This window comes from Panthera leo, chromosome C1, assembly GCF_018350215.1.
Source record: "Panthera leo isolate Ple1 chromosome C1, P.leo_Ple1_pat1.1, whole genome shotgun sequence".
NCBI lineage: Eukaryota > Metazoa > Chordata > Mammalia > Carnivora > Felidae > Panthera > Panthera leo.
In genome coordinates this window covers 109,961,101-109,983,851 of record NC_056686.1, presented here as the reverse complement: position 1 = coordinate 109,983,851, position 22,751 = coordinate 109,961,101, and the positions used below count along the sequence as shown (strand labels likewise).

The 22,751-nt window shown below is 38.1% G+C and overlaps 1 protein-coding gene and 1 non-coding gene across 3 annotated transcripts in view; one reads left to right on the top strand and one right to left on the bottom strand.

Annotated features, from left to right (window-relative positions):
- UGGT1 (UDP-glucose glycoprotein glucosyltransferase 1) overlaps positions 1 to 22,751 on the top strand; it is a 111,267-nt gene that overhangs the window by 39,433 nt on the left and 49,083 nt on the right. For both annotated transcript variants that reach the window (XM_042954058.1, XM_042954057.1), the window contains exons 16-18: positions 694 to 829; positions 2,958 to 3,089; positions 11,655 to 11,819. In XM_042954058.1, the coding sequence (XP_042809992.1) occupies positions 694 to 829; positions 2,958 to 3,089; positions 11,655 to 11,819 (433 nt within the window). The remainder of the gene's footprint in view (positions 1 to 693; positions 830 to 2,957; positions 3,090 to 11,654; positions 11,820 to 22,751) is intronic.
- LOC122228941 lies at positions 6,619 to 6,722 on the bottom strand. The gene has a single exon (XR_006206826.1). It is a non-coding gene; the product is annotated as a U6 spliceosomal RNA (small nuclear RNA).

Here is a 22,751-nt window from a genome sequence, read left to right as displayed (position 1 = left end):
TTGCACTGTGAATGTGTCCAGTTTTTCCAGCACCCTTTGTTAATAGACTGTCTGTTCTCACTTCTGTTGGTTTTGCTCCAGTATGTAGGCTATGACTTCTGTATGGGCCAGTGAAAGGCTTTTGGGTTTATTTTTAATCTTATTTTATTTTTGGCCACTTTGTAGATGTGTAATGTATCTTTTTGTGGTTCTTTCCTTTAATCTAAAATTTAAATTGTGATAAACATGAACCTTGGTTGTAGCTTTTTGCCGATGGATAATAGTAAACATTTTCACATTTTTCATATTGTCTATGTTAAATCTCAAAATCCACTCCCCCCTTTTTATATAGATTTTCACATTCTGAAAACATTTATTTCCTCTGATTTTTCTTTAAAAACCATAAAGTCTCCATCTAAAACTAGCAAAACCCTTCACATCAGTGAAGGCCTCATTTCACCATGTGAGAACAGTGTGCTTTAACAGTTGAACAGTCTAAGTCACCTTTGGGAACCTGCTTTTATTCTGCAAGTGATGAGTGCCTTTACCCGCCATGTTAGAGTAGGATGTGAACCGTGCTTTTCAGTAGAGGAGGTTTTCATTGGAGGAAGCTGCAGTATGTGAATGAGAATCAGAGATGCCATTCCTTTTAACCAGTTGCATTTTTGAGATAAGTTTCTTTTTCTTCTTTTTGCCCTTCCCCCTCTTCCCCAGAATTGGTTTAATCTTTGTGGTTAATGACTCTGAAGATGTTGATGGGATGCAAGATGCTGGAGTGGCTATTCTGAGAGCGTATAATTATGTTGCCCAAGAAGTGGACGATTATCATGCCTTCCAGACTCTGATACATGTATGTTTTCAATCAAAATGGCGAATAATTTTCTTAATCTAACTTCGTCTAAGAAATAGTATGAATTAAGAGGATTTTATATTTCTGTGAAGAGAAGAAGTATGATAAATTATTCTTGCAAACTTCATATTTTATATTTAAGGAGTTGCCTTTACTGATTCACCAGTGTTCATAATAGACTGCTGTGGTTTCAACTAAGATAGATTCCTTAGGAGCCCTACTAAGGTATCTTAGTCTTCTGACTTTTGGTAATTTGAAGTCACTAATTTTTTTTGGTAAATGTGATGTTCTTTGCTTGTTTAAAAAAATGTTTGCTTTTCCCCTCTAAGTTCTTTATGATAATTTAATATTCAAATCATAAATTCTAACTGTCTATTTTCTCCATTTTTTTTTTTTTTTTATCTTGGAAACTCTGAAATGCCCTGATTTTTATATATACTTAAGATAATTGCTCAAGTTCAAACAAGGAACTCTCATTTTTTTTCCTGGTTTTGAATATATAAAAAACTTACAAGTAACAATTGTTTTGCTTATAGGTTAGTGGTAATTATTAGAAAACCATCTTTAAAGCATTTCACTTTTTTTTAACCTATAAACATGATGTCAACATGCTATTTTTTATGTTTGTTGTTTAGAGATTCAGTCCAGAGCATTTTTTATTAAAATGTTCATATATTTATTTGACTATCATCTATTGAAGACTCACCATTTCCCAGGCCTGGTACTAGCTGCAAGGGATACAGAGAAGTGTAAGACTTCACCCCTGTCTTTAAAGCCCTTACGGTGTGGTGGGGGACACGACCATGCAGATGGTTTAAGCATAGCTCACCCTAGCAACACCAGAACTCCCTCCACTAGGGATGTCCTGGTTGTGGAGTGGGAAGTGGTCCTAGCTGAGTGCAGGAGGGAAAACAGGAGTGAGTTGAATGATGGCTGCAAATCGAAGGTAGTAATTCCCTGTTGTCAATTCCCTGGGGCTTGAGCAGAGCTGAAAGAGGAACCTAGCCATTGAGGCTGCCAGGCCAGGCCATGAGTGTCCAGATTGCAGAGGATTAAACTCCAGATAAAAAACGTTCTGGTGCATGTATGTACCATGGGTCTGACCAAGGATAGAGAAAGTGGCAGGGATACTGGTTGGTGGGCTGTTGTTGGGATCTCTGAGAAGTGATAGCGAGGGGTGCTTAGCAGTGGGGCTACAGAGAAAGAAAGAAAGAAAGAACGAAAGAACGAAAGAAAGAAGTTCAGAAGTTGTTGAGGATGTGTTTTAACGTCTGTTTTTTAAAATTGTGCCTCCCACCTCCCGCCAATATCTGTGTCTATGAAGGAAAGGATAATATGAGTTTTTATTTCTTTTTGTTTATTTTTAATTGCAACAACAACAAAAATTTTATGTTCATTGTAAAAAATTTTTGAAAATATTATTAAAGTGAATCGATTTAAAATTTCTCTCTCTCCCCTCTCTAATCCTGTTCCTTAAAGGCAACCACTATTAAAAGGTGGTCTTGTATCCTTCTAGGTGTTTAACTATATGTATAAAGACATAGTTGTGTTGTTACTTGTTTTATATCTGCTTTTTAAAAACAAGGATATTTGCTGCATGTATTTTATAACTTATCCCCCTAAACATGATGGCCATAAGTTCTTATTTCAAGGATTATGTAAAGGTATTCAGATTAAAAAAAAATTAACACATTAAAATTTTTTTTAATGTGTATTTAATTTTGAGAGAGAGAGACACAGAGCATGAGTGGGGAGGGGCAGAGAAGGAGAGGGAGATACAGAATCCAGAGCAGGCTCCAGGCTCTGAGCTGTCAGCACAGAGTCCAATGTGGGGCTCGAACTCACAAAGTATGAGATCATGACCTGAGCCAAAGTCGGTTGCTTAACCAGCTGAGCCACTCTACATTTGGGCCTTTATGTATGAACTGATTGGATCATTTTAAGAATATATAGTTTCTAATATGAGAAGGCATCTTAAAGATGTATATGAAAAAGGGATTGCTAATATGTTCCATATGACCTTTTAAGAAAAGTAGCCATGTTTCTCTATATTCAGAAATCTTTTGTAATAAACATTCTGAAATTTGGATTTAAAAGTGTGGGGGTTACCCGGTTTTTCTTTCTTCAGATCTATAACAAAGTAAGGACTGGAGAAAAAGTAAAAGTTGAACATGTGGTCAGTGTCCTGGAAAAGAAATATCCGTATGTCGAAGTGAATAGCATTTTGGGGATTGACTCTGCTTATGATCAGAATCGGAAGGTAAGAACTGCTTTGGCACTTCTCATTGGACCACACTGCTATATTTTCCTTATCTCTTTTTTGGGGGGAATTGTAATTAAAAAAGGTAGTAAAAGTATTTAGGTACTTCTCATTTAACAGTTTAAAAACCAGGTCACTTGTCTGTGTTTGCAAATGAAGGTTATATTTCAATTTTGTAAAGATATCATTGATTTTTAGCTGGCATGTTAACTATTAAATTGAAAAACAAATTTCTTTTTCGCAGTGCAGTGGTAGTACTTTGTGATATATGTTCCACATAAAAGCTATTAGAAATATATGATGCATGCTTAGCAGGTTATGATGTATCTATCCTATTGATGTGTATCATTTATTTAGTTGTTTAGGCTAAAGATAAAAATATATTTAGGAATACAATAAACAGAATGGCAAAGTGTGGTAATAAAGATATAGGGAAATATTTTAAATTTTTATTTAAAAATAATACTATTTCTTGTGAGACATGAAATACAGTAAAAGGACCTTTATCGCAAGCAGAAACAAGGTAGTCGGTTTATTGAAAATAAATGTTCAGGCAAGAAATCAAAATACATTTCTGAGATGTTTTATTTAAAAAAAATTTTTTTTTAATGTTTATTTATTTTTGACAGAGAGAGAGAAAGAGTGAGCAGGGGAGGGGCAGAAAGAGAGGGAGACAGAATCTGAAGCAGACTCCAGGCTCTGAGCTGTCAGCACAGAGCCCAATGCAGGGCTCGAACCCACGAACTGTGAGATCATGACCTGAGCCAAAGTTGGACACTTAACTGACTGAGCCACCCAGGCACCCCTGAGATGTTTTGATTTAAAACAATAAAAGTGTATTTATTTACCAACTTTTTTTTTTTTTTTACTTTTGACAAGGCCTTTGGTTCTTTTGTTTGGAGATCTGAGTTGTGATCCTTTTAGAAACTGTACTCATAATGAATTGTTTATACTTTCTTTTTCATCTGGGTACAGAATTCTTCTAGATTTTTATAATCTCCCTCCCAAGTCTTTTATAGTAGTCTTACCCACATCTAGTTTAGCATCACTTATTTTTAGCCTGTCATCTTTTTGAATTTCTAGTCATTTGATTTGTTTTCTTGAGGAGACCAGCTTTTTCTTTTTGTAATCATATTTTATTGGTTGCATAATATTAAATGATTTTATCTAACTGAGAAAAATATTTGGCTTGGGAACAGATATATCTGATCTTTGGTAAACATTTAGCCCAAATGAGGGGAGAAAAGTGTGTGCATTCTAGAGAGTAGCTCACTAGAGTTAGAGGTCAGCGTGCTTTATTAGCTAGTATTTGTTGCTATTAACTCGGTTAGTTGAGTTTAGTTAAGAGATCTATTCTAAGTTGTTCCAGGTTTTAGGGGGATTGAACAAAACACTATTTAGCAAGAACTATGAGGCTTACGTAAAACATCTTATAGATATAGTGTCTGTTTTATGCAGGTAACAACTTTGATTGCATACGAAGACTCTACCCTTTTTTACTCCTTCCCCATTTGATTTTTTTTTAAGTTTATTTTTTTTTAGAGAGGTGGGGGAGGGGCAGAGACAGAGGGAAAGAGAGAATCCCAAGTAGGCACCACGCTTAGTGAGGAACCCCATGTGGGACTCGATCTCGTGAACTGTGAAATCATTTTCTGAGCCAAAATCAGGAATTGGTTGCTCAGCTGACAGCCACCCAGGCACCCCTCCTGGTTTCTGTTTTTGATGCCACAGTTTATCTCTTTTTATGTTGTGTATTCCTTAACCAAGTATTATAGCTATCGTTATTCTTAATACTTTTGCCCTTTAACTTTTATATTACAGTTATTAAGTGGTTAACCCAGCGGTTATTAGAATATTCTTTTTGGTTTGTTTGTTTTTGAGAGAGAGAACGTGAGCGTGAGCAGGGGAGAGAGGCAGAGAGAGAGTGAGGCAGGGGATCTGAAGCAGGCTTCTTGCTGACAGCAGAGAGCCCAATGTGGAGCTCGAACTCACTAACTGTGGGATCATGACCTGGGCCAAAGTCAGACGCTTAACCAACTGAGTGTTGTATATTTTTGTGTGTTTTTATGTCACTAGTTAATCATCTTTCATTTCAGCTTAACTCCTTTCACCATGTCTTGTAAGACAGGTTTAGTGGTGCTGAAGTATCTCAACTTCTGTTTGTTTGGAAAAGTCTTTACCTCTCCTTCATTTCTAAAGGATAACTCTGCCAGGTAGTGTGTTCTTGGTTAGCAGTATTTATCTTTCAGCACTTTGATATCATCCCACTCTTTTGTGGTTGGGAAGGTTTCTTTTGAGAAATCTGCTCTGAGCCTTCCCTGGTAAGGGAAGCGTGTTTTCTTTTGCTGCTTTCAAGATTCTATCTTTGTCTTTGATTTTTGACAGTTTTATCATTATGATGTATCTTGCAGAGGATTTCTTTAAGTTGATTTTATTTGGTGACCTATAAGCGTCATGAACTTGATCAAATCTTTCCCTAGATTTGGGGAGTTCTCAGCCATTATTTCTTTAAATAAGCTTTTTTTTTTTTTTTTAAAGCTTTTTTCTTAATGTTTGTTTATTTTTGAGAGAGGGATAGAGCCTGAGCAGGGGAGAGGCAGAGAGGGAGACAGAGAATCCGAAGCAGGCTTTTTGCTCTGAGCTGTCAGCACAGAGCCCAATGTGGGGCTTGAACTCACGAGCCATGAGATCATGACCTGAGCTGAAATCAAGCGTTGGACGCTTAATTGACTGAACCACCCAGGTACCCCTGATCTAGTCTGATACTGTTTTTGGTTTTTTTTGCTTAAATTTTATTTATTTATTTTAATTATGAATAGAATTTATTGTCAAATTGGCTTACATATAACACCCAGTGCTCATCCCAACAACTGCTGTCCTCGATGCCCATCACCCATTTTCCCCTCTCCCCCAACCCCCCACTCCTCCATCTACCCTCAGTTTGTTCTCTGTATTTAAGAGTCTCTTATGGTTTGCCTCCCTCTCTGTAACTATTTTTTCCCTTCCCTTCCCCCATGGTCTTCTGTTAAGTTTCTCAAGTTCCACATATGAGTGAAAACATGGTATCTGTCCTCTGACTGAGTTATTTTATTCAGCATAATACTTTCCAGTTCCATCCATGTTGCTGCAAATGACATGATTTCATTCTTTCTCATTGCCAGGTAATATTCTGTTATGTATATAAACCACATCTTCTTTATCCATTCACCAGTTGATGGACATTTAGACTCTTTCCATAATTTGGCTATTGTTGAAAGTGCTGCTATAAACATTGGGGTACATGTGCCTCTTTGCATCAGCGTTCCTGTATCCCTTGGGTAAATTCCTAGCAGTGCTATTGCTGGGTCATAGGGTAGATCTATTTTTAATTTTTTGAGGAACCTCCACACTGTTTTCCAGAGTGGCTGCACCAGTTTGCATTTCCACCAATAGTGCAAAGGGTTCCTGTTTCTCCACATCCTCACCAGCATCTGTAGTCTCCTGATTTGTTCATTTAAACTACTCTGACTGGTGTGAGGTGGTATCTCAGAAAAATCTGGAATGCGTCACAAATTTGAGTGTCATCCTTGTGTAGGGGCCATGCTAATCTCTGCATCGTTCCAATTTTAGTATATGTGCTGCCGAAGCGAGCACTGATCTATTCTGATATTAATGGTATTTCATTTTTCCTTTCATTTGTTGTATTCTTTGGCTAAAGTGTATCTGTTTGGTTCTTTTTTTATGATTTCTCTCTCCTTTTTTTTTAAATTTTATTTATTTATTTTTATTTTTATTTATTTTTGAGACAGAGACAGAGCATGAATGGGGGAGGGTCAGAGAGAGAGGGAGACACAGAATCCAAAGCAGGCTCCAGGCTCTGAGCTGTCAGCACAGAGCCCGACATGGGGCTCGAACTCACGGACCGTGAGATCATGACCTGAGCTGAAGTCGGACGCTTAACCGACTGCCCCTGATTTCTCTCTCTTCTTGCTAAACTTGTGATTTTGTTTGTGGTTTTTTGTTGTTGTTGAATTATCTTCCTGTGTTTTCTTGTAGGTAATTGAATTTCCCTTTAAACAACTTTTTTGAATTCTTTATTGGGTAAATCACAAATATCTATTTCTTTGAAATTGGTTACTGAAAGATTATTGCAATCCTTTGATGCTATCACGCTTTCTTGATGTTCCTTATAGTTTTGTGTTGCTTTCTTTGATTTGAGGTAGCAGTCACCTCCTGCAGTCTTTACTAACTGCCTTTGGGAGAGAAGTACTTTCTGTCAGACCTGCTAGGAATTTTGAGGCTTTCTTAGGCCATCTGTGAATACATATGCTCCATACTTGTTCTTTCTTGTACAGAATTCTTAAGCATGTGTAACCTCTCAATTCTACAGTGCCCAAGGCTGGGTGCTGACTGCCTTTCTTTTATTTTCCCCAAGGTGGCCCTAAAGCTCATGTATTTTGTCTGTCTCTGGCCCACGTGTTTGGGCTGGCTTTCTGTGCTTGCTCACTAGCCATCTGGCAAAATTCACTCTTGCCAACACTGTCAGGAGCATACACATGGAGCTGGCTACAGGGGGAGGGTGAGTGTGGGTGAGGTGAGCCGAGTGCTGTGAGTGTCTGCCTGTAGCCATTTGGTGGGATCTGTGGATGAAGTGTCCACAGTGGCTTATGGGTGGCTTCTTGATGGGAGTCCGTGATAGAGTAATTGGGATCCATCCCCTTTATTTTTTTATTTTTGAATGTTTATTTATTTCTGAGAGAGAGAGAGACAGAGTGTGAGTGGGGGAGGAGCAGAGGGAAAGGGAGACACAAAATCTGAAGCAGGCTCCAAGCTCCAAGCTGTCAGCACAGAGCCTGATGCAGGGCTCAAACCCACGAAGCATGAGATCTGAGCCAAAGTTGGACGCTTAACAGACTGAGTCATCCAGGCGCCCTAGGATCCATCCCCTTTAAATGCTTTCTGAGAGTACTGTCTGCAGTCCTCCCCCAGCGTCTTTCTACTCTCAGTCACACAGCTCACAATTGAGTACTCTCGATGGGGTGAGAGAGAAATGAGCCTCTTTGGCAATGTCCCATATAGCTGGGGAAGTTGAGTGTTTGCTCACTTGTTCTCAGTTACCCCTACAGGAGAAATCATGGGCCCAGAAGATCTCTCTTGCTGCTTTGGCAGAGGGTGGATCTTCTTCTCCAGTGCATCCAATCTCATATTTTTTTTGCTCGAGTGATGTATTGGAACTTCTGCGCTGGAAACCTGGACTTACACAAAGACTGTCTTGTCTGAAGGTGATTGTTTAAGACAGTTTTTTCTAGGGCTTCTCAGACTATGGCTGGGAGAAGGTGGAGCCAGTTAATGAGCCAACGTAGGGTCCACAGCTAGGGTTGAAGTCTGTATGCCTGTTACCTGATGCTCAGGTGGGTGAGCCTTCTTCTGGTTTCCTTGGCATATGGTGCTGGATTCCAAGGCTTCCACAAAGGCACTTTCGTTGTGGATAGATACCAAATTGTTGTTCAGGATTGGGGGCCACCAATGAGGGATGTCCTGTTCAGCCACGATACTGATGTCACTTCTGCTTTAGTGTTCAGTCCCCTTGTTTTAAGGTGTATCAGGTCAGGTTTTGGGTTGCAGCTGGTCATGAGATCTACTGAGGGCTGAAGAGCATCCCATTGTTGTATTGCATTCTTCCGTTCACTCAGTTGCCTTATGTGGTTTTTAAAATCAAATAAAACTGATGTGGTACCCAGTGATTTTCCAGATAGACACAAACAGCAAGAGTAGCACTCTGTAAAAAAAGAATAGGTGAAATAAAAGAAGGACCACTTTGGTAATACCAAAGAATTGAGGGAGTTCATGAAGTTTTCTCATATTTTACATTTGGAAAATGTCTAGCTTTATTATTTTTTTTCCCTTAGAGAAATGCTGGATTTTCTCCCAATGTGCTTGCTTGCTTTTTACCACTTTAACGTTAGATCTTATGTTGTTTTTTAAAAAAATTTGTCTTTAATGTTTTATTTATTTTTGAGAGAGCACAAGTAGGGAGGGTCAGAGAGGGGAATAGAGGATCCAAAGCAGGCTCTGTGCTGACAGCAGAGAGCCTGATGTGGGCCTTGAACTCATGAACTATGAGATCATAACCTGAGCCGAAGTTGGATGCTCAACCGACTGAGCCACTCAGGTGCCTCCAAATTTTTTAATTCAAGTGTAATTAACATACAGTATTATATTAGCTTCAGGTGTACAATATAATGGGTCAACAATTCTATACATTACTTGGCGCTCATCATAAGTGATTCTGTTCACCCATCCCCCCACCTGGAAAACGTTTCACTTTAATTTTCTCTCATCCTACGAAGAAGCAGTATATAGTTGTCTTTTTATTGTGGATGATTGTATTTTCTTGAAAAATATTAGACATATTGGGAAAAAGGATATTTTTCACATGTGTTGAAATCTTGATTTTACTGAGGAGTCAAATAAATGTATAACAGACCTAGCTCCTCAGTAATTTCCTTAGACTTGGTTCTTTTCCAAGAAAAGAACTGATTAGAGGCCCTTCCCATGTAAGCAGATCATCTTCTTTGTATTTATGCCACTTAGTTTCCCAGCTGCTTGGGTAAACATATACTTTCATGACAGGGATGTTGTGAGATTCCCAGAAGTCCTAAGAATCTAATGATTAATAAGATTTTCAAAAGTGTAGGAGTTGTACCTCCGCATATGAAAAAACCCAAGAGAAGATTCTTTTGAAAGTTTTTTAAAGGAGGAATGATTTCATTTAGCAGTTGTTACTACACTTATAAATTTCTGTATGTTTTGTTATAAATCTGAAGCTATGATATCCTCTGTGTATTTGAAAGTTGTAATTATTTTTAAAACTAGGCAGTACAATTAAAGTAGAATTTATAAACTGAAGATAGTCTATAGGTGTATATTTGTATCTTTCAAGGTAGTAAGATAATGATATTTAATTTCTACCTTATACATAAAGACGTTTTGCATTTGCTATGTTAACTCTGGGTCCTTATTAATCTGTTACCATTTGAATAGCTCATTCATAAGACCTTACCTGTAATTATTAAGGTTTTAAAATTATTTATAGTTAACATTTTTAGTTATTGATAGAACTTCTCATATGTAATTTTTAAGTTTGGCTTTTTGGTAATTAGGCTACATTCTGTTATTTGGTCTGGTAAGTTATTTATGCTTTGCAGGAAAGAAGGTATATAGTCAAAACATGTCCCTCTCCTGATTTTCACTTAGTTGCCATTTCCAGAGAAAACCAGTGTCACTTATTGTTGCTTAGAGTTATAATGTGGGTATTGTTTTGTTTTGTTTTGTTGGGGGGATTATTTTCAAAACTCAGAGTATATTAGAATTGAGTTTTTGATGAATATCTTCGAAATAGTTGAGACATCAAAGAACAGAATTAACATGGTAAGAATTTTGTAAGTGTAAATTTTAAAAGTTTATACTATGGTAGATAGAAATGGTAGGAATCAACCTAGAAGGCCTTTCTCCTTGTGCCATATTAGAGTCCATCTGGTAAGTCTGTCCCATCAGATACTACTGTGGCCAGATCTGATTAGAAACTAACCAGTCTGTTGCTGCTGCTGATTACCAGTTATCCAGCTGAAGTACTTTTCTATTTGTGATATCTACAATAGAGGCTATATATAATTCTATTATTTTCAGAAAGTATCAGTTAAAAGATGTCTAACAAGAATGTTTTAAGGAATGCTTTTTACATCTTGCATAGTAATGTGGGTTTTACTCTGGCAAGCTAGTCTTGGGTCTGTGGTTGGTATCTAGGGGGAATGAACCTATATTGACAATCAGAGAAGACTCTTCATTGTAGGCTTGTTTGCCTTTTTGTTGGCCTGGCATTTCCCTGAAAAGGAACCTCTTTTGTCTTAGAAGAAGATGAGGTTTAGTATATTATGGAGCAATTTTTAAGCACTGTCTTCCCATCAGCCTTGTTTTGTTTTTTAAAAGTGTAATTTCTTTGTTAATGACACGGATCCTCTTTAATTTAGATTGGAGTGTAAATATTTCATCTCAGGCTGTCTGCACAGGAGCACTCATAATTTACAGCAGTCTGTCATTGTGCTGTGCATTATGTAGCCTCTAGCCACATGTGGCTTTTTTTTTTCTCACATGTGGCTTTTAAAATGGAAATTAATTAATTTTAGGTGCTCAGTAGTAACATGTGGTTAGTGGCTACTGCTTTGGATAGCCAAGATACAGTGTCTCCATCTTTGTTAAAGGGTGTGTTTTTACAATCTTAGCTATAGTATACGTAATTAAGGTTTGGTAGCCTGGACAGCTTCAAAGTACCGTCACCCCCAAATTACTTTCTAATTGGCAAGGCTTGTGGTTTTACAAAAACTCAATAATTCAATTCCAGATTACCCAGTAGGATATTAACTATGTCACTTCTGACATTTTTTTAATGTTTTTAGTTATTTCTTGGTAACTATATTTCTGTTGATTTTGCTTTTTTTGTTAGCACACGTATGTATGAAAAATATGCTTTATTTTGTTTGTCTCACAAAGGACAAAACATGTTGTTTGTGGTCCCTTGTGTTTCAGGAAGCGAGAGGCTACTATGAGCAGACTGGGGTTGGTCCACTGCCTGTTGTTCTGTTCAACGGAATGCCCTTTGAAAAGGAACAGCTAGATCCTGATGAGTTGGAAACCATCACAATGCACAAAATCCTGGAGACCACAACCTTTTTCCAGAGAGCAGTATACTTGGTGAGTGGTATTTCAAGGCTGATTTTGAAAGAGAATGGTTTGCTTATGTTTTTGTAGTCTCTGTAGTAAGCAAGAATATTCTGTAAGTATTACTGTTTTTCATACACCACTTATAGTTGGTTTGTAGACTCCCAGCAAGTTCTGCTATATTGAGAATATTCATGAGACTTTGTGCATTGTATTTGAAACAGCTAAGTTTATTGTTTTCAAGATTAAATGTTTAAATGTTTGTTTAAAACATTTTAAAGTAGTTAGCATTTCTAAGAGACATTTGTTTTACTGGTAGGGAATTTTGACTTAGGAAAGACTCAAATATTTGTATACACATACACACATTTACTGCTGAGACGGGTAATTCACGTGCCATAAAACTCAATCTTTTAAAGTGGAAAGTTCAGTGTTTTTAGTGTATACATAGAGTTTATGCAACTGTCACCTCTGTCTAATGTTAGAATATTATTACCACCCCTTGAAAATCCAACACACTGTAGCATTCACTCTCCCAATTTCCCCTACAGTAGCCCCTGGCAACCACAAATCTATTTTCTTTATGGATTTGCCTATTTGAGACATTTAATATAAATGGAATCATTGAATATGTGGTCTTATATGTCTGATTTCTTTCACTTAGCATAATGTTTTTAAGGTTTATCCCTGATGGAGCATGTATCAGTACTTCATTTCTTTTTATGGCCAAATAATAGTTCCTAGAATGGATGTACCACATTTTAAAAATCCGTTCATCAGTTGATGTATATTTAGGTTTCCATTTTTTGGCTACTGTGAATAATGCTGCCGTAGACAATCAAACACAAGTTTTTGTGTAGACATGTTCTTATTTGTCTTGTGTGTCCATTCTACGTAGAAGTGGAATTGCCTATTTATGTAGTAATTCTGTTTTCAACAGTTTGAGGAACTGCTCGACTGTTTTCCAAAGGGGCAGCACCAAAGCATTATACTTTGCTACCAACAATGTGTGCAGGTTCTATCTACTTTTTCCACATTCTAGCCAACAATCGATACTGTGTGTTTCTTTGATTATATCCTAATGGGTATGAAGTGGTATTGTATTGTGGTTTTCACTTGCATTACTCAAACATGAATAAGGTTGAGCTTTGTTTCCCATGCTTATTGAGCACTTATATCTTTTTTGGAGAAATGTCTATTAAAATTATTTGCCTGTGTTTAATTGGGCTACTTGTTTTGTTACTGTTATGAGTTCTGTATGTGTTCTGGGTACCAATCCCTTATATATAGGATTTGCCAATATTTTCTGTAATTTCATGGTTTGTCTTTTCACTTTCTTGGTGGTGTCTTCTAAAGCACAGATGTTTTAAATTTTGATTAGGTCCAATTTGTTTTTTTTCTTTTGTTCCTTGTGCTGTTTGTGCCGTATGTACAAAATTATTGTTTAATTCTAGGCCTCGAAGATTTATGCCTGTGTTTCTTCTGTTTTATAGTTTTCCCTCTTAAATTTAGTTCTTGGTTGTATTTTCAGTTAGTTTTTTTATATGGTGTGAGGTAGGAGTCCACATTTTTTTTTTTTTTTTTTTTTTTTTTATCCTATCCAATTTGGCATGCAACTGGATGTCTTTTGGGATATTCAGTTGTCCCAATACTATTTATTGAAAAGAATACTCTTCTCCCATTAAATTGTCATGGCACCCTTGTCAAAAATAAATTGAACATTAACGTATCGGTTTATTTATTTTATTATATTTTGTTAGAAAGAAAGTGCATGAACAGGGGAGAGGGGCAGAGGGAGAGAGAAGCTTAAGCAGGCTCCACACTGAGTGTGGAGCCCAATGCAGGGCTTGATTACATGACCCTGGGATCATGACCTGAGCCAAAATCAAGAGTCAGGTGTTCAACCGAGTCAGCCAGGTGCTCCAATGTATAGATTTATTTTTGAACTGTCTTGTTTTCCATTCATCTATATATTTGTTCTTATGTAAATACTTCACGGTCTTTTTTTTTCCCCCCCTTACAGTCTTGACTACCATTGTAATCAAGTATGAATTTTCCAACTTTGGGTTTTTCTTTCTCTTTTTTACTTTTTTAAAAGATTATTTGGCTTGTCTGTGTCCCCTTCATTTTTTTTTTATGAATTGTAGGAGTAGCTTGTCAGTATCTGCCAAAAGGGACCGTTTGGTTTTGATAAGAATTGCATTGAATCTGTAGATCAGTTTGAGGAATATTGACATCTTGGCAATATTGAATTTTCTAACCCATGAACCCAGGATGTATTTCCATTTATTTAGGTCTTGTTATTCTTTCAGTGATGTTTTGTAGTTTCCAATGAAGGAGTCTACACTTTTTTCATTAAATTTATTTGTTAGTATTTTGTCCTTTTGATGCTATAAGTGGAATTATTTCCTTAATTTAATATTTTTAAAACTTTTAAAATGTTTATTTTGAGAGACAGGGAGGTGGGAGGGAGACACTTTGTGAGTTGGGGAGAGGCAGAGAGAGAGGAGAGAGAATCCCAGGCAGGCTTCACACTCTCAGCATAGAGTCCAATGTGGGGCTCAAAATCACAGAACCATGAGATCATGATACATGCTGAAATCAGGAGTTGGATGCTTAACTGACTGAGCCACCCAGGTGCCTCCTTAATTTAATTTTTGGATCATTCATTGATAGTGAATAGAAATACAGTTGATTTTTGTATATTGATCTTATATGCTGCAATCTTGTTGAACTCATTTTATTCTAATAGCCTTTTTTTTTTTTTTGAAACTTTCTATGTGGAAAATATTGTCATCTTACTGACAAAAGCATGTCATCTAACATAGTATTGATTCTTCCTTTTCAATCAGGATGTCTTTCTCTTCTTCTCCTTCTGCTCCTCCTCCTCCTCCTCCTCCTCCTCCTCCTCCTCCTCCTTCTCCTTCTCCTTCTCCTTCTCCTTCTCCTTCTCCTTCTCCTTCTCCTCCTCCTCCTCCTTCTCCTCCTCCTTCTCCTCCTCCTTCTCCTCCTCCTTCTCCTCCTCCTCCTCTTCTCTTTCTCTTCCTCCTTCTCTTTCTCCTCCTTCTTTTTCTTCTCCTCCTTCTCTTTCTTCTCCTCCTTCTCTTTCTCCTCCTTCTCTTTCTCCTCCTCCTTCTTTCTCCTCTTCCTTCTCCTCCTTCTCCTCCTCTTCCTCCTCCTCCTCCTCCTCCTCTTCCTCCTCCTCCTCCTTCTGCTTCTCCTTCTCCTGCTTCTTCTTTTCCTCCCTCTCCTTCTTCTTCTCCTCCCCCCCTCCTCCTTCTCCTCTCCCCTCCTCCTCCTTCTCCTCCCCCTCCTCCTCCTCCCCCTCCTCCTCCTCCCCCTCCTCCTCCTCCCCTCCTCCTTCTCTTCCTCTTCCTCCTCCCCTCCTCCTCCTCCTCCCCCCCTCCTCCTCCCCCCCTCCTCCTCCCCCCCTCCTCCTCCCCCCCTCCTCCTCCCCCCCTCCTCCTTCCCCCTCCTCCTCCCCCCCTCCTCCTCCCCCCCTCCTCCTTCTCCTCTTCTTCCTCCTCCTTCTCTTTTTCCTCCTCCTTCTCCTCTTCTTCCTCCTCCTCATCCTCTTCCTCCTCCTCCTCCTCCTCTTCCTCCTTCTCCTCTTTTTCCTCCTCCTCCTCGTCTTCTTCCTCCTCCTCATCCTCTTCCTCCTCCCCCTCCTCCTTCTCCTCCTCCCCCTCCTCCTTCTCCTCCTCCCCCTCCTCCTTCTCCTCCTCTCCCTCCTCCTCCTCCTCCTCCCCCTCCTCCCCTCCTCCCCCTCCTCTTCCTCCTCCTCCCCCTCCTCTTCCTCTTCTTCCCCCTCTTCCTCCTCCTCCCCCTCATCCTCCTCCTCCCCTCCTTCCTCCTCCTCCCCTCCTTCCTCCTCCTCCCCTCCTTCCTCCTCCTCCCCTCCTTCCTCCTCCTCCCCTCCTTCCTCCTCCTCCTCCCCCCTCCTCCTCCTCCTCCCCCCTCCTCCTCTTCCTCCTCCCCCTCCTCCCTCTCCCTTCTCCTCCTCATCCTCCCCCTCCTCGTCCTCCCCCTACTCGTCCTCTTTCTCTTCCTCCTTCTCCTCTTCCTCCTCCTCCTCCTCCTCCTTCTCCTCCTTCTTCTCCTTCTTCTCCTTCTTCTCCTCCTTCTTTTCTTCTCTTCTCTTCTCCTCCTCCTCCTCCTCCTCCTCCTCCTCCTCCTCCTCCTCCTCCTCCTCCTCCTTCTCCTCTTCCTCCTTCTGTGTAATTGCCTGGCTAGAACTTCCTAGTATGATGCTGAATAAAAACTGTAAATGGACAACCTTGTTTTCTTCCTGATGTTAGGGGGGAAAGCTTTACTTTTTCACCTGTAAGTATATTAGCCATGGGTTTTTTGTGGATTCCCTTTGTCAGTTCATGGAAGTTTTCTTCTGTTCTTTGTTTATTGAATTTTTTTAATCATCAGAGTGTGTTAGATTTTGTCAAATTCTTTTTCTGTGGTGATCCTGTCGTTTTGTCCTTTATCTATTGATACGGTATATTATGATTTTTATGTAATGTTTTTATAGTTTTTTTTTTTAATGTTTAATTTTTGGGAGAGACAGAGACAGAGTGTGAGTGGGGTAGGGGCAGAGAGAGAGAGAGACTCAGAATCTGAAGCATGCTCCAGGCTCTGAGCTGGCAGCACAGAGCCTGTCACAGAGCTTGAACTTGAAAACTGCAAGATTGTGAATTGAGCTGAAGTCTGTCACTCAATTGACTGAGCCACCCAGGCACCCCTATAGTTGTTAAATTTTTTATACCAACTTAATTTCACTAGTGTACCAAATCCTTGCTCTTATATAGCTCTGTTTATTCCCCACATTATGTTGTTATTGTCATACAAATTATATCTTTATTATATGCCCATCAGTATCAGTTTATAAGCGTTGCCTTTTATTGTTGTCGCATAAGTGAAATAGAAAAAAGAGCTACAAACAAAAATACATTCAGACCCTTTTTATATTTACCTATATAGTTACGTTTACTTGTACTCTTTTTTTTTTTTTTTGGTAGGGATTCAGTTTATTATCTTGTGTGCCTTTTCATTTTCGGGGAATCTCCTTACTGTTTATTTTGGGTTACATATGCCAGTGAAAAATTCTTTGTTTTTGTTTTTCTGGGAATGTGTTTGTTTATCCTTCATATTGAGTGATAGTTTGCCTGGATATGGAATTCTTGGTTGACTGTCTTTTCCTTTTAGCACTTTTAATATGTCATTCCATTGCCATTTGATCTCTGGGTTCTCTTGGAAACTAGCTGTTAATCTTATGAGGTTAGGAGTCTCTTTTCCTGTTTTCAGGATCCTTTCTTTGTGTTTCACTTTTGACATGTCATTAATTATGTCTAGGTATGGAACTATGAGTTTTCCTACTGGAGTACATTACATTTCTTAAATACCAAAATTAGGAGCTTACCAGTCATTATTTCTTCTAGTAGTATTTCTGCCTGTAATGACTTCTGACACCAAACTATTCAGAGTTAGGCCAAATTTGACAGTTTAAGGACACAATTTCCCACAGGCATGCCCTCACTTCGGACAGACAGTGGGCACAAGTTTGGGGGTCCCCCGGTCACCCTTAATAAGTATGAACTGGATAAAAATGCAGGGGCACGTAATATCCTCCTCAGTTTTGGTAATTTGCTAGAAGAGCTTACAGAGCTCAGGATAATGCTATGCTTACAATTTGTGTTACGATGATACAGTAATGCAAATGTGAACCAGCCAAAGGGTGAGGTGCATAGGACAAGGTTTGGGAAGGTTCCAAACAAAGATTGTGTTATCTTCTCCCCATGAAGTCAGGATACATTATCCTTCCTGTTCACTGGTGTGTGGTAACTCATGGGGTATGGCCAGCCAAGGAAGCTCAGCCCAGTTTTGGTGTCCAGAGTTTTTATTGGGGCTTCCTATGTAGCCATGATTGATTGTCATTGGCTATGTAATTGAATTCCATCTGTAGCCCCTCTTGCTGTTGCCGGAGTTCAGACTGATACTATAGCCCCAAACCTCTAATCGCATGGTTGGTCTTTCTGGCTTGGGCAGCCTTCATTGAATTGTTTCATTAGTGTGAACTGTTGAAAGGCCCACCATGAGTCACCTTATTAGTATAAACTGTATGGTCTGAGGGACCTACCATGAGTAACAAAGATGCCACTCCTATTACTCAGGAAACTCCAGGATTAAGAGATTACTTTAACAAGGGAGCCAGACAAATTCTTTATTACACAACTGTCTCTTTCTTCCTTCTTCTCCTTCTGGACAGATATGTATATTGATACTCTGTAGCATCCCACAAGTCTCTTCCTTTCTGTTCCTTAGACTGGGTAATCTCAGTTGACATATCTTCAAGTTTCCTGAGGTGTTTTTTTTTTCCCTGTCGGCTAAAATCTGCTATTGAGTCCTTCTAGTGGATATTTAATTTCAGTTATTGTATGTTTAAGTCTGGTTTTTCTATTTGGTCCGTTTCCATAATTTCTTTCTCTTTATTGATATAGTCTATCTGGTGAGTCGTAAGTCCCAAAGTTTCCTTTAGTTTGTGAGACAGGATTTCCTTTAGTTTTTTGGATATATTTAAAATAGCTGATTTAAAGTCTTTGTGGAGTAAGTCCAATACTTGGGCTATTTTAGGAACTATATATACTAACTGTTCTTTTCCTTAGTGTGGGCCATATAGTCATTTTTTTTGTACGTCTTTTAAATTTTTGTTGATAACTGGGCATTTCCGTTAATATAATGTGATACTTATAGAAATCAGGGTCTCTGCCTTACCAGGGTCTGTTGTTGGAGTGGTTGTTTTGTGACTTTCCCGTGCTAATTCTTTAAAGTCTGTATTCTTTGTCCCATGTAGCATAAGTCTCTGCTTGTTAACTTATTGGTCAGCTAATGAATAAACAGAAATTTTCTTAAATTCGAGAGTCTAAGAAAGTCTCCTGTTTTTCCCCAGGAGTGTTTGTATACATGTTGGGGTGCTCCTTGAGCCTTCCCCAGGCAGTTTACAACTCTGTTGTAGCCTTCAGTTCTTGCTTGAACAGTGTCAGGTTAGTCAGAAGTGAGAGCGTTAGGGCCTTCTAAGATTTTTCTTGAGCTTAAACACATCCCTGGACACTGTGCATTTGGCCTTTTAGATTCCAAGGAATATGTGAGAGCCTTTCAAAACCTGTTATGGACATCTCATTCCCAAGCTTTTTCTTTTATGTTTTTGCCACTTCATGTGAGCCCAACGTTTGTCACCACTTCAAGCAACTGAGATATTAAACAATTGCTCCTGATTCTTTTGACAAAGATACCTAGGAAAAAGCTGTTGGCACAATATGATCTAATTCAGCTCAACTGGAGAGAGCACCTGGGAATATTCCTAGTCTGCTGGTATTTACATTTATTTCAGAGTTACTGGTTTTCAAGGCTCCTGTGTAGCTGGGAGAGGTAGATAGCAATAGGGCAAGTTAAAGTGTCTTGAAGGTTATTTTTGCTACCAGGATTTAGCCATATTTTGAATAAAAGTGTTTGGAATTTTGCAAGCCTTTGGTTAATTTCCAGAGTTTTGAAAAAAATTGATTTTTTTCTAGTGTCCTTGATGATTTTTTTGTTTTTTGTTTTTTGAGGAGGGGCTTTTAGAGATCATCACTCTATCATTCTGCTCAATGTCACTCTCACAGTATTTTTATCGTAGTAAAATATATAAAGCATAAAAGTTTATCATTTTAACCACTTTAAATTATGCATAGAGATATAATAAGTACATTCAGTATTATGCAGCATTTACCACTATCCATCACCAGAATATTTGATCATCTCAAACAGCAACCGTTTACCCATTAAATAATAATTCCTCATTGCTGGCTTCTGTCATCTACTGATAACTACTCTCCTGCTTTTTGTGTTTATGAGTTTGCCTCTTCTAGAGGGCATCATAGAATATTTGTCATTTTTGTGTCTTGCTTATTTTAAGGTTCATATGTGTTGTAGCATGTCAGAATTTATTTCCTTCCTATAAAATGGAATGATATGTATATACTACATTTTATTTATCCATTCATGTTTTGGACATTTGGGTTGTTTCCACCTTTTGGCTAGTTCACAATGCTGCTGTGAGCATTGGTGTATAAATATCTGTTCAAGTCTTTGCTTTTAATTCTTTTGGGTATATACCTAGGAAAATTGCTGGATTTTATGGATATTCTATCTTTTAACATTTTGAGGAACTACTGGACTGGTTTTTATAGCAGCCATACCATTTCACATTTTTACCAACAAATACACAAAAATTTCATTATTTCCACATCCTTACTGACAGTTGTTAATTTCTGTTATTAAAAAATAATTTATTATTTTTTTAATTTGGAGAGAGAGAGGGGTGCCTGGGTGGCTCAGTTGGTTAAGCAGCTGACTTCGGCTCAGGTCATGATTTCACGGTTCATGGGTTCAGGCCCCAGGTTGGACTCTGTGCTGACAGCTGAAAGCCTAGAGCCTGCTTCGGATTTTGACTCCCTCTCTCTCTGCCCTTCCTCTGCTCCCACTCTGTCTCTCTCTCAAAAAAATAAACATTGAAAAAAATTTTAATTTAGAGAGAGAGAGCTGGGGAAAGAGAAGAGGGGGAGGGGTGGGGATAAGGGATCTTAAGCAGGTTCCAAGCTTAGCACAGATCCCGACTAGAGCTCCATCCTACAACCCTGGGATCATGACCTGAGCCAAAATCAAGAGCCTGATACTCAAGGGACTGAGCTACCTAGGTATCCCTACTTTCTATTATTTTGATAATGGCCATTCTAGTTTGTGTGAAGTGGTATCCTATTGTGGTTTTTATTTGCATTTCCTTAAGGACTAAAGAGACTGAGCATCTTTTCATTTGCTTATTGGCCATATGTATATCTTCTTTGAAGAAATGTCCCTTCAAGTCCTTTATTCATTTTCAAATTAGGCTTTTTTTTTTTTTTTTTTTTTTTTTGTAGTTGAAGTGTAGTTTCTTACATATTTTGGATATTTATCCCTTATCAGATGTGATTTGCAAATATTTTCTTCCATTCTGTTGTCTTCTTCACTTTTTTGATAGCGTCCTTTGATGCACAAAAGTTTTGAGTTTTGTTGAAGTCCAGTCTACCTGTTTTTTCTTTTGTTGACTGTGATTTTGGTGTGCCGAGAAGTCATTGTCAAATCCAATGTCTTGAAGATTTTCTCCAAAGTTTTCTTCCAAGAATTTTATAGTTGCAGCCTTGATCTATTTTGAGTTAATTTTTGTGCATGGTGTAAGGGTCTCACTTCATTCTTTTGCATGTAGGTATACAGTTTTTCCAGCACCATATGTTGAAAAGACCAGAAATATATTTTTAAAAGAAGCTATTTATTGTGCTGATTGTTAGTGCATTTATTAAAACAAGCCCCAAAAACATAAAAAGTGTTGGCTAAATTCTATTACATGTCTCCTTATGAATGAGGACCTATCCTGGTAGTTTACTAGGGAATTTATTATTCATGGAGCTACTGAAATAAAATATGAAAACATAGTTTTTATTTGAATGAATTTGGCTTAATTTTCCAAAGTTAAGAATAGTCTAGAAGAATTGATAATTACTTTCTTTGTTCAAGTGATATTAATAAAAAGATGAAAGATAATTCAAACATTTTTGTTTTCCAGCATCCACTTAAACCATTTCTTTTACAACATTGTTGGATGTAAAAATTCAGAAGAGTTTTTCTGTTTTTAGACACCAACATACCTATTGTTTAAAAGAATGGTCATTTTCAAATATTCCCTTTTTGAATGCTAGTTTTCCTCTGTTTTTCCTTATATTGCCAGTGAGAAGTTTGGTTTGGTCTAGCTAAAGAAAGTTTTGTTTTAAATATTATGGCATAAGTCATATGTGCTCCTGTACATATTTAGAAGATACTAAATTGGGGAGAATGTTCAAGTGTGTAAAGTAAAAATGAAAGTTCTTCCCTTCATCTCAGTCCTTAGAGAAATAACTCTTTGTGACTTCATGTATGTTGAAATATATGTTTACATTTGTATTTTTTAGCTTACCTTTCTAATTGAATACGTTTTAGCTTTGTGTTTCTGAACATACAGCTCTATGTCAGTACTTTTAGATTGCTGCATAGTTTTTTAAGAACGAGCAATAATTGGGGCGCCTGGGTGGCTTAGTCATGTAAGTGTCTGACTTGATCTCAGCGCAGGTCATGATCTCACAGTTCATGGGTTTGAATCCTGTGTTGGGCTCTCCACTGATGACACAGAGTCCGCTTGGGATTCTCTCTCTCTTCCTCTCTCTCTGCACCCCCTCACTTGCATGCTGGCTCATGTGCTGTCTCTCTCTCTCTGTCTGTCTGTCTCTCTCAAAACAAATAAATAAACTTAAAAAAAAAAAGAATGAACAATCATTTATTTCATCCCCTGATATTGGACATTGCTTGTAAAGTTGTACTGTTATAAATAGTGCTGCAGCGAATAGTCTCATATGTATATCTTTGTACCTTATTTATTTATTTATTTTTTTGAGAAATATCAATTTTTGGAATTGTTTTGTCAAAGGGTATGATACATTTAAAATTTTGAATTAGAGTCACTGTAAAAAGGTACAATATGCAGATGGTATGAAATTCAAAATGTGTATAGAGGTATAAATGAAGAGAAACTTACCCATTCACTCCTATTTGCCTGCCATTCATCTTCTCTTAGAAATAATCATTGTGTGTGTGTGCGTGCGTGTGTGTGTGTGTGTAGACAGGCTGCATCAAAAGTTATGTACATTTAAAATTTTGATAGATGTTGCCAAATTGCTTTCCCTCAGCTGGCTAGGCTTCTAACTGGAATCAATTCAGATTTATAATAGAGACCAAAGTTGTATACATGGGGGTGTACATCTCTACTAAGTCATCTAGTACCTCTGTAAGTCTGTTGGGTTGTATGGATGGTTCACAGACTCATTATTAGTTTATAGTTTGAGAATTTGCATATGATTTCTCTTTCTTGGGATA